General features: G+C 54.0%; 1 protein-coding gene across 1 annotated transcript in view; it reads left to right on the top strand.

Annotated features, from left to right (window-relative positions):
• The window catches only part of SLAMF8 (SLAM family member 8), a 14,294-nt gene extending 2,710 nt beyond the window's left edge, over positions 1 to 11,584 (top strand). The window contains exons 2-7 of the mRNA XM_012808483.2: positions 4,832 to 4,988; positions 7,554 to 7,862; positions 10,355 to 10,660; positions 10,741 to 10,848; positions 11,401 to 11,453; positions 11,552 to 11,584. Of these exons, the coding sequence (XP_012663937.2) occupies positions 4,832 to 4,988; positions 7,554 to 7,862; positions 10,355 to 10,660; positions 10,741 to 10,848; positions 11,401 to 11,453; positions 11,552 to 11,584 (966 nt within the window). The remainder of the gene's footprint in view (positions 1 to 4,831; positions 4,989 to 7,553; positions 7,863 to 10,354; positions 10,661 to 10,740; positions 10,849 to 11,400; positions 11,454 to 11,551) is intronic.
• The last annotated feature ends 503 nt before the right edge of the window (positions 11,585 to 12,087 follow it).

Genomic DNA, 12,087 nt, shown 5'->3' with positions numbered 1-12,087 from the left:
AAACATAAATCAGCATACACTAAATAGCTCTGTGTCCTTCACGTTTATCTCCACTGTGATGAAGGTAAATTCAGATGGGGTGCACCGGATAGGAAAGATACAGGCTATTTCATCCAACACTGGGATCTTTGGTGTCCTGCCACGTATTAGCATCTCTTTCTGTGCCCCAGAAGAAGCTGCAGTTGGCAGGACTGGGGATCCGGTCTTCAGCGTGCATGCTCCTGGGCCACTGCTTTGAGGCCTCTTCTCTCCACCCCAAGGGCTCTTCTCTCAAATTCTTTACAAGGACAGCTCAAGTGGCTGTACTTGTTCTGGAATTCTTTCCCATGTGGGGCACAGACCAATTCCATGTTTGCACCTGTCATTGTTGGTGTCATGACCACTGTCATCTTCAGCACGAGTTCCTGAGCGGAGATGCTCACACACGTGTGACTCTCTATAAATGTCTCATGCATTCACCTCCATGTGTTGGGAATCCAACGAGAGCTTGGTGAATGAGTGAATTCATGAAAGAGCTTCCGGTTTCCCCCTCCCTGCCTCGGTAAATCACAGTGGCTTTGTTTCTGCTTTGTGCAGCCTGCCTTCCAATCTGCCTCAAAAGCAGACCCCGCCCACTCAGTCTCTGCAGTCTGTTCCAGCCCACTCACTGGTCTCCTTCTCCTTTGACTTCAGTTTCTCCCTCTCCAGTTGGGGACCCCTGTCCCTAGTTTATCAGATATTTCATCCCCTTGACCTGCCTCTGTCAAGGCCAGGAAAAGGCTGAGACAGGAAAGGCATCTTAGACCTAAAACAGAACAAGGCGCTCTGGCTCAGGGCAGTGCCTGGACATCAACTCACAGGAGGTGAGGCCATTTCACCTCCATTGAACACCTGCAGAGGTGCAGGTGGGAGCTCCTGGGACGTGGCAGGGCAGGCTCCTTCCAGGGTCTTCTGTGTCAGGCTCAGTCTTCCGGCTGCGCCACAGCTCTGCTGACTAAGCAGGCCAGCTGGGGAGGGGTGCACAGCTGTCAGGGCTACCAGTGCCTGGTGGCTTGTTGTCCTCTCACGTATCTAGCTAAGGCAGACACAACCACAGGGCTCTACCTGCTCCCCATTAGCCCCCATCCCACACCGGCCCCTTGTAGCAGTCCACAGAGGCCTACCACTCCCGGTAACAACCCCTTCCTCCTCCACTATCCTTGGTGCCCCCAATGCCTACTGATGCCCCTCCTTCCTGCGCAGCTCCCCATCTCTCCCAATCCCAGGCACCCCCTCCTCCTCTCCACCTGGGAGAAGTGTGGCCCTAATCTGCCCTCAGGGACAGGCCATCATCAAATTCCACACAGCCCTGAATCTCTATGCACCAAGCGCTAAAGGTTAATGGTGGAGTTCAGGCAGCTTGCGAGGCTGCAGCCAAGACCTAATCCCTCCCCTCCTCCGAGAGTGAAGGTGGTCGAGTGGCGAGTGGCGAGTGGCGGGGTGCAGGCTCTTCACATGGCAGATGGAGCTACTGTGCTTGCCTCAGCAGTTGCTGCCGACTCCAGACTTCCCAGAAAGGCCCCAGGGAGGTGGAGTAGCAGCCCTGGCTGCCAGCTGCTCTCTTAATTAAGGAATGTGGGGAGTGGCCCCTTTGAACTCACCAGCTAATTTGCTCCTGTGCGCTCCCTCCTGTGGCTGGGTAATTAATATGGTGTGAACCAATGATTAGCAGCGGTGAGGACCTGCCTGTGCAGATTTAACACTTCTCTGCATCTGGGAAGAATCACTGCTTTCCTCAGTGGCTCTTTCTCCAGTGGTCACACAGGCCTGGAAGTTTTTCTCTTGGGGAAGGAGGGATACTTCCCAGTCCACACTCAACCTCCTTCTCCCCACTTCCTTAGGTTCCTGCAAATTCCCCTCAAATGAAAGTGCTCTGGTAGGGGGGTAGAAGGGTAGAGAGCAAACTATAGTTCGTTTCCTGCATGGATGGACCACCTGGGCAATCGATTCTATAAATAGGGACCGTGACTGCCCACTGTCTTCTCTGTGGATTTGGGGTCAGGCCCACACACAGTCCTACTTCCCACAGTCCTCCCAGTCCTGGGCCTGACAATTTAGAATTATTTGATCCAATTCAACAGGTGCGTGGAGGATGTCACCTCCTAGAAAGCATTTCCTTGTGCTTTCAGAGTGTACAAATGAGGGGGACCTGAGTCCTGCCATCTGGGAGGAGAAGGTCAGAATAGGAAGCTGCTCAGCTACAAATGTGCCTTTATCTGCCTTTGCCTGGGCCCCCTTTCCTCTCTCGAGCCACTTAGTAGCAGTGGGAGATGGCTGGGTGCTGACTATGCACTGCAGCCCATTTTAAACCCTCACACTGCCCCTTGGCAACGCTGAGAGGTGGACACTTATTAATCTCCATTTCACAGATGGGGACACTGACACACAGAGAAGGTACTTTGGTCAAGATTGCACGGCCACCATTTGAACTCAAGGAGATCAACTCTAGAGCTTAGGTTCTTCACGCCTACCCTCACCTGTTTACATCCTCAAGGCACCCCCTCGAGTCCCTCCCTCCACGGAGCTCTCTCAGCCTCCTGCCTGCCCAGCTGGGTCTCCTTGTACCAAGGACACACGTGTGGCATTTCTCTCGCCACTTAGACCATAATTATTGGCTTTCATATGCCATCACCACATCTAAACTATGAACTCCTTAAGGTCAGGGGCCAAGCCTTTCATGTCTGTGTCCACAGCACCTAGATGATGCTCACCAAATGCCTGATTAATGAATGACTGACAGAACTGACAAGGGCCCCAAAATGACTCGACTCCCTTGACCTCTCTGCCCATGGCCAGGCAGCCTGCAGGTTCCACCATTTCTCTGCACTCTGGACATCTCCTCCCTGTCTACGCCCTTTTCCTTTTCCCAGAACCATCACCACAGCGGCTACCTGCCTTCCCTCTCTCCCTGCCCTGCCTGCTGTCCTTCCACCAGCAAGTCACCCCCACTCACCCCACTTAAAACAGACAATGTACCCCCACCTTCAAGCACCGCTTCCCCTTATCCACCTGCCACAGATTCACCTGAGTGGCTCTCTTTGTTTCAATGACAGGATCCTGGGTCCCAGCCACCCCCCACACACTGAGCCACCATCCTTGAGAGTCCAAGTACCCAGTGAGGCTTGGAGCCACAGGTTTAGAATCTCCAAAACAACCTAACCCTGTCCTTAAGGCCTCCATAGCCTGCCGCCCAACCTCCTTCCCCTGCTTCCTGCTTAGCTCTGAGGATTCCTGCCTGCTGTCCCTAGCTGGCCCCAGAGCCTGTCTGCTACTTTCCCCCAGCCACATCTGAGCACACCCTGCTCTCCTCTCATCCCAGAACCCTCTCCTTTCCCATCCGATCCATACCCTGCCCATTTCAAGGCACAGCCCAAATTCTACCTTCGAGGGAAGTACCCCCTACCCAGATCCACAGAGACCTCTCCCTCTCCTTCCTACAGCGCTGACCACCTGGGCCACACGGTTGCACAGAGCAGTGCCTTGCTCACATGAGGTTTCACCTGCCCTGGTACATCTCTTTCTACCTTTTGGTTGTGGGTACCTGGAGGACAAGAACTGCCCCCCCAGGCCTCTTGTTCACCCCCCATCTTAGATGCCCAGTTCCTCACCAGGTCCAGTGCACGGTGCTAGGTTTGACTAGCAGGTCAGAGGCCCTGTAGGACCAGACACATTGTCCCAACCAGGCTTGGGACATTCAGAAACTTCCCTCACAGGTGATAACTTCTTGCAAAGCCTTTCCTGACCTGAGAAACCAAGTAACTGGAAGTGAGAAAAGAAACAGGGTAAAGAGGGGGCTATGGAAGGTGGACCCTGCTCTAAAGGTCAAGTCCCAACTCTGCCCCTCTGTAACTTCAGCAAGATTTTCACATTCCCTCAACTTTAACAGGGCGACATGAAGATCCTCTCAGAAAGAGTTGCAGGGCTTACAGAAAGCGACAATCATCTAACAGACATTTGTTAACCACCTACAATGCGGTGAGCACCGACAACACGGAAATGGACCACAACATGTGGCTGAACAGTCTGGAGAAGACCAGAAAACTGCTGCACACCACCCACTAAGGGTGTGGGCAAGCACAGGACAGAGAAGGGGGCTCTCAGGTGGGGGCATGGACAGGGCAGAGGAGGGGCTCTCACGTGTGGGCATGGACAGGGCAGAGGAGGGGGCTCTCAGGTGGGGGCATGGACAGGGCAGAGAAGGGGGCTCTCAGGTGGGGGCATGGACAGGGCAGAGGAGGGGCTCTCAGGTGTGGGCATGGACGGGGCAGAGGAGGGGGCTCTCGGGTGTGGGCGTGCATGGAGCAGAGGAGGGGGCTCTCACGCGTGGCTGGCTGCCTCTGGAAGGACAAAGGAAGCAGCATGCCTGGAGGGACAAGTACAGCCCCTGAAGGGTACAATATCAGCTCTGAGAGGAGGGTGGCCTGGCTTGGAATGGCTGGAGAGCAGAATGCATGTGGGCCACCAGCCTGGGCAGGCAGGCTGGAGCCCAACCAGGACAGCCATATGCTGAGCCAAGTGTTCAATCTTCAGCCTGAGGGCTGCAGGAGGCCATGAAGAAGTGACTGGATGGAAACTGCAGTTCAGAGGGCCCTCTGTGGCTTCGATAAGGAGGACAGCAGCAAGGCAGAGTGGGAAGCAGGAAGGCGAATGTGGACTTTGCGTGGGGTGCTGGTCACCACCCATTAGTCAAGCAAGAGCATGTGAAAGGAGCTGACTTACAAGAATCTGCTCCTGAAAGCCCAGCCAGGCCCAGGGCCAACTTCCACTTTAGTCGGGATGTTTTCACTTTTGGGGCATCTTGTTCTGAGTCAAGATTCCTCCTTCTGAACATGGGACTTCCCAGAAGGACAGCAGCTCCTTCCGCGTATCTCCATCGTCTAGGATATTCTGGATTTGTGTTGTCAAGAGAGTTTGTCTGCCTCTGTGGAGAATGGCCACATGGTCCCTGTGGGGTCTGCTTCTCTGGGAAGGTAAGTGGGACAGGTGGGTGCCCATCCTCAGAGGGCTGAAGGCCCCTGCCCAGCTGCTCTCACCAGACGTCTGGGCAGGGCCCCTTCAACCCAAGTGAGAACCCAGAGGCTGAGGAGGGATAGAGAAACTGGAACAAGTTCTGGGACAACAATCACAGCTCAGGAGAGACAAAGGATACAGGGTCCTGGCAGGGAGGGGGCAGCATGAGCGGCCTCCTTGTCCAGGAGACTGAAGCTGCTGTGTGACCCAGGGCAGCTAAACTGAGCCATTGATACCTCTGGGTTGGAGAGAAGGTTGAACATAAGAATAGTCAGGATCAGGCAGTGTTGACATGTGGAATTCTGCATACAGTTGGGGAGGGAAGTGGAGGGCAGGGCAGAGCAAGGTTCCCTATGCCATGAAGAGTGTGTTTTCAACAACCTGTGGGGAAGCTGGGACCCCTGCCTGCAAGCCTGCACAGGGGAGGTAGTATCTGGTAAGAGTGGGAGGTGGGAGCATTAGGGTGGCTGAGGATGGTGTGATGTTGGAACAGCTTGGCCAGCCTTCGGGTCTCTTCCCCATGGGGTGATCCCTGCACAAATCTGATGCCTGGGTTGTTTTCCTTGATGTGACATAGGACAGCACTGCAGAGCCAGGGATGGGGTTGGTGGGTGTGGCAAAGACTAAGAGGCCATTGTTTACATCAGAGACTGGTAGGACCTTGGGGATGCTTTATCCTGTGTCCCTGTCCCAGCTCTTAGCCCTACATGTTCCAAAAGCCCTGTCGATTCCTTCAGTGTTTCTAGACATGTGCCCGAAATCACATCTTAACTCTCAAGAAAGGCCTCAATCTGTTTGGCTTGCAAGATCTTTCAAATCACTGGGTGCTGTAAGACAAAAATAAGTTCTAAAAGGTCTCTTAGGTGTAGAAGAGATCAGCACCACTGGCCTGGGATGGCCCCCATGTTGTACAGGGGAGGCCACTGAAGCCTAGGAAGGGAGGGTGAGGCAGCCACGTTCCCACCCCTCATTTGTGGCAGAGCCAGGACAGGCTAGAAGCTCATCTTGGTGGACATTCAGTGCAGTTCTCTCTATGAGCTACACCTCCATCCCACGTCAACACTGGCGCCATTTCCCAGCAGGATGGAGCTGGCAGGGGTAGAGGGGCTAGGCATATTTCAGCCAACTGAGTGACTACCCAGAGCATGACTCCTCCAGCAGAATGGCAGCACCTGGGTGTCAGGGACTCTGGTCCTGCTCGACACCCTGTCTGTCACAAGGTCAGCCCCTGGCAGACTCAATCTCCTCATTCATGCAGTTTACTGAGTTTCCCCTGCAGCCTGGTCCTGAGTGCCAGTGAGCACTGGGAGAGCAAGGGAGAAGGGAAAGTGAGGTTGACTTGGAGGCGCTCGCAGTGTCACAGGAGACGCTGATTCACAAACAGGCAATGATAACACAGGGATAAGGGTGGTTACAGCGGTGCTCCGGGCGCTGTGGGAACACCAGCATGTGTGACTTGCAGTGAGAGATGGGGGGGGGGGCAAGGGAGGAGATAATGCTTCAGGAAGGAGCAGTAACCAGGCAGCGGGGAAGTCGGAAAAGCACTTCCAGCACAGGTGTCTCCGCACACCCCTAACTCAAACACCGTCCCCAAAAGCTCAACATCTGGCCATCTCAGCCCCTGCCCGTGTGTCCTCCTGCTCCAACCTCAGAGGATGGCATCCAGTCAGTCCTGGGGGCCTAGGAGCCATCCTCGACTCCTTCTTTCCCCAGAGCTGGTCTGCTTCCAAATCCTACTAATTGCACTGTCTGACTCTCAATGCCCCCGTGCCTCCCACCCCAGCTGCCCCTTTCCTCAGTTCGACTTTCCTCACTTCTCCCTCTGACTAACACAAGCAGCCTCAGCCTTGCCCCCTGCAGGGCATTCTCCATGTCTCTGCCGGAGTGACCCTCTGCACCTGGAGTGACCCTCTGCACCGTGCATCTAATCATGTCACCTTCCTGCTTAAAACATGTCTGAGACCCTCCCCTCTCCCCCCATGCTCTACAGATAAAGCCCAAACTCCAAAACTGCTTGCAGGCCCCTGCATGTTCCGGCTCCCACCAACTCTGCGGTGTAATCTCCAACACCCCCGCAGAGAGCTCCTCCCAGTTCCCCAGTGATTGTGCTCTGTCTCTCCGGGCCCATGTAAGGTTGTTCCTTCTGCCTGTGACACTTCCCCATCCCCTTCCAGCAGCATGGGCTGACTGGCTCCCACCCCCTCTTCAAGGTCTCAGCTTTCCTGCCTCTCCTCTGAGCCCCTCCGTGGGGGTAAGGTCCCCGTCACCCTCATAGTACTTCACAGTTACTTTCTTGCATGTCTTCCTCTGGGCTCTGTGACCACGGGGACTAGTTCTCTCTACCATTTTGTCCCCAGTACCTGGCACCCTCCACTTGCATGGGTGGAAGGGGAGGAGTAAGGGTGGAGGGGCCCCTGGTTCACCCCATAGAAGCTCAGCTGCACAGGAGGGGGATGAGGAGTAGGGCAAGGAGCCGGGCAGGCAAGTGACAGGGCTCTGTCCTTTCAGCACTATCTCCATTGCAGTTGCTGGTGCCCAAGTGCTGAGCAAGGTGGGGGACTCCGCGCTGCTAGTGGCAGAGCAGCCTCCTGGCTTCCAAGTCCGCGAGGCCATCTGGCGATCTCTCTGGCCTTCGGAGGAGCTCCTGGCCATGTTTTTCCAGGGTTCCCTGGAGACCCTGTACCACTCCCGCTTCCTGGGCCGTGCCCATCTGCATGGCAACCTCAGTCTGGAGCTTGGGCCGCTGCAGTCTGGAGACAGCGGCAACTTCTCCGTGCTGATGGTGGACACCCGGGGCTGGACCCAGACCCAGATCCTACAGCTCAAGGTGTACGGTGAGTGCACCTGACACTGACAGCCGGAACCCCCTCCCACAGGGAGCAGACAGACATCCTGAGCCTCCACAGGAGCTGGGGGCGGGGGCAGGGTTTCGGGAACCTCTGGTCTCCACTACATTGCTAACCCTGGCAGGCACAACTAAGCCACCTCAGGGACTCCCAGGTGAGCTGTATGTGGCACAGCCAGGCTTTGCCCCTTCGCAGCCCCATTCTCAACTCCCACTCAGTCTTTTCTGGGCTTGGTGGTCTTGGACACAATGCTGAGCCTCCCTGATCATCACCTTTCTCATTTGTAAAGTGGCCATTGAGGCATTACCATGCAGAGTACCATAAGGGGACAGTGGAGTTGGCAGATACATCCATGGCTGAGCCAGCCTGGGCTTCATGGGTGTTAGGTATCATCATAGACCATAAAAAAAGGCATCAGTGTTTGCGCTGCTAAGAAGGGGGGAAAGTAGCACATTAAACTAGGACATAGTGGGTTTTTATTTAAAAATCAAATCATAATTAAACTATAACTTAAAATATCATATTTTTCTATGTCTTACTCTTTTAGAGAGATTCTGACGATGTGTCATTCATGGGCTCTCTCCACCATTCATCCATAGCAAGACAAACCATCCCAAACTTCTAAACTGAAAACAACAACTTCTATTCCTCATGACTTTGAGGGTTGGCAGGGCCCAGCTGGAGGCCGTTCTGCAGGGCCATTCCTGAGCTGCTCAGGACACCACAGCTGGGGTGGCTGAATAGCCTGGGGGCTGGATGGGCATTTGCTCCAACCACTTCCATCTCCACCACCTTCATCGCATTTCTGCTGGTGGAGAAAGAAGTGGCCTTTTAGCTGTCAGTTAGCTATGAGGTGTGAATGACCCCCAAATCACTATTTCCGTAAAACCTTAGGAATTGGATAGAGCGGTGGGGGAAAGTATCCAAATATAAAAACGGGAAGTAGGGCAGCAGCTGGGAAGAGAAAGGCTGTAAACAAATTGAGGCAGTGTCTCAAATCCCCGAGACAGCTAACTGGCTGTCCTTGAGAGCCACCAGGGTATCAATGCAATTAGAAGGTGCACTCCTGGATCCATGCAGCCCCGAACCAGGTGGCTTGTGTTGGCACAGAGTGCTGGTTGGATTTCTGCCCCCCTGCCCCCCCTCACCCTCAGCCCCCTTAGCCCAATACCCTGTGCAGTGAGTAACCTGCAGGACCACATAGGGCCTCTCCCCCATTACAAGGCTTAGCTGCCTCACATGTGAAATGATGACATTGAACGTGATAATACATGCGGCACCCACACCACTAAGTTCCAAAATGCCTTGTTCTCAGCATCTGAATTACAGATTTTAAGGAAATTGCTGTTTTATTACTTCCAAATACATAGCGTGATTACAACTAATTGCACGAATCTGCCAAGCAGCCGTCCTTAGGCGCTCGGCTTTGACAATAGATAAGAATGATTTGAATTAGCAGATCAGTTACTGGAAATGTCAATGGGTGTTTCAACTGTGCCTGATCGTGTTTGGAAGCAGCTTGTCCTCTTAAGTGGTATAAATATCCCCCCTGTAATCTTTGTTTATACTATTAGTGTGCCCGGCAAATCATTTCCTCTTTCATATCACAAATCCCACCAGATTGAGCTGGCATTAACGAGGTTTTCTCTGCTTGACTTTGGAATGCTGTCAGAGACTGAGCCCTCCCATTGTCACCAGAATGCTCTCCCGCTGGCCCCGTTGCTGAGACTTAGTATTTACACAACAACTTAGAGAGGAAAGGGGAGCCATGGCCTACAAAACCAAGACACCAATGTGTCCGTGACCCAGGCCCCAATCACCCACTTGCCAGCAGGAGAAAGCAAAGGTTAGGGAGATCTCAAGACAGAACCCCACCTCTGGGCCCCTGCCTTACAGCATTTTGCATCCTTGTAATAATTTTCTTTATTATTCATAATCACTTGGCAATTTTTGCCTTCCTCACCAAATCCTAAGCTCCAAAAGGCCAGGAATATACTTTTCTTGCCTGACTTGCCATCTCTCGTGGACTGACATGTCAAGTTCTACAAAAAGGGACAGGTGAAACCCTTGGGGGCTCAGAGCACACCTGGTCTACCAGGAAAGGCTTCATAGCCAGGGTGTTAAGCGAAGGGTCCACACTGGCCTTGAAGGATGGGCGGTAGTTTCTAGAAGGACAAGGAAGGGAAGACACATATGTACACAGATGAGCTCTGGGAAAGCAGGAAAGACACACAGTGGCATGACATGTCGGGACAACTGCAGGTTGATTGGGATGAGCAGGGAGGACTAGCTGGAGGCACAGCAGGTGAGGTGGACATGATCATTTCACGAGGGTGTTGGATATCATGCTAAGGCATTCAATTCTGTCCGCTGGGAGATGGAAAGCCAGAGAAAGTTTTGGAACAAGAGGGGCCTAGTCAGAGTGGCATCGATCCCCCAGCATCCCCGTGACACACACCTGCTCTTCTGTTCTTGCCCAGATGCAGTGCCCAGGCCCGTGGTACGTGTGTTCATCTCTGTGGAAGGGGACACTCAGCCCCTTAAGGCATGCCAAGTCTTCTTGTCCTGCTGGGCCCCCAACGCCAGTGACGTAACCTATAGTTGGCGACAGGAGGGGATGATGGACTTAGGTGTGGAAACACACAGCCTCTTCACGGATGGACAGATGCTGAGCGCTTCGCTGGGACCAGGAGACAAGGATGTGGCCTATTCCTGTATTGTCTCCAACCCTGTCAGCTGGAACATGGCCACAGTCATCCCCTGGGAGAGCTGCCATCGTGAGGCAGGTACGCCAAGGGCCAGTGGGCAATGGCTGAGGGATGAGGAAGCATCACATGCACGTCTGACCCCAGCCCTTTATGTCCAACACCAGGGAAGGCCTCCTACAAAGACATGCTGCTGGTGGCCGTACCGGTCTCACTGCTCCTGACCCTGGCTGGTCTCTTCTCTGCCTGGCACTGGGGCCGCTGCTCAGGTAGGAGCCCTGCAGGTGCAGGAGGCAGGGGGAGAAGGTGGATTCACTGGGGACAGGGCGGGGTGAGGGAGACTTCCTCCTCTTCAGGCTTCAGGCAGCCTGCCCCTCTGTTCCTCTCCCACCTCGTTTCTTGGCCTTCTCTGTCTCACCTGTTAGTCCCCAACCAGACTGAACTACTTGAAGTTTCCTTCGCAATTCTCTGAATGACCTACATCATATCCCCTCCGCCTGGAGCATGCTGCCCAGGACTGCCCCCACTTCCCTCTTCCTTTGGAGTCCCACTCGTCTTGAATGTGCTCTTGCACCAGGAAGCCTTCCCCAACCTCCTCCTACACTCTGGGGCTAGTCAATGTCCTTTTAATCTCAATTGCTTGACCAGACACTGAGCTGAGTGCACTTACTCCCCAACGGGACCCAGAACTCTTTAAAGGAAGAAGCTGGGGCACCACTGGTGACCAGTGATTCATAGAACACAATAGTCCCTTAGCTGATTATTGATAAACATTTGTTGAGTGGAAGTGCAGGTGAACTCCACACCTTCTTGCCTCCCAGTCCTAGGACATGGCTCCCTGAGAGAAGCCTCTCCCCTGCCCATGGCTGATAGGGTAATAGGATACTTTCTCATGAACAGGGAAAGGGGTAACCCCAAGGTCAGTGCAGGATCCAAGGTCTACACCCAGCTCAGCCCCTGCCTCTGCCCCAGGATGGCCTGCCCCTGAAAGAGCCACCTGACTGACCTGGGCCTTGTGGGGCTATCTGAGCTGGCTGGTCTCAGGGTGGAAAGGGTGGGTAGGTCAGCAAAGGGAAGGCACTGAGACCTCATCATGATGTGTGTGTCCTAGAAAGCAGAGTCCTGGCCCAGCCACAAAGCAGGGCAGAGGTGGGTGGCTAACTCCTGCTCGTTCTTTCCAGTGGAGAGGAAGGAGGGAGGGTGTGGCTGAGGCTGTACTCCCCCTGGAGGCTCTGTCTGCTGTGGACAGGTTCTGGCCCGGACCCTTCGCCCCACAGAGTCCCCAGGATTTGTGGTAAGAAGGGTGAAAGAAGCCAGGAAGAGAGCAATTTAAAATAATAGCTTTACTGAGATAAAATTCACATACCGCACAATTCCCTCGTCTCAAATGTGCAACGGCTTTCAGCATATTCAGAGCTAGGCATCTGTTGCCACAACCAATTTTACATTTTCATTCCCCCTCCAAAAAAAAACCCCATACCCCCTCAGCCATCACCCTCCAACTCCCC

Source organism: Otolemur garnettii, unplaced genomic scaffold (assembly GCF_000181295.1).
Source record: "Otolemur garnettii isolate 467f Iridium unplaced genomic scaffold, OtoGar3 scaffold00091, whole genome shotgun sequence".
NCBI lineage: Eukaryota > Metazoa > Chordata > Mammalia > Primates > Galagidae > Otolemur > Otolemur garnettii.
Note: the sequence above shows the minus strand (reverse complement) of the source record. Positions and strands in the feature narration are given on the sequence as shown.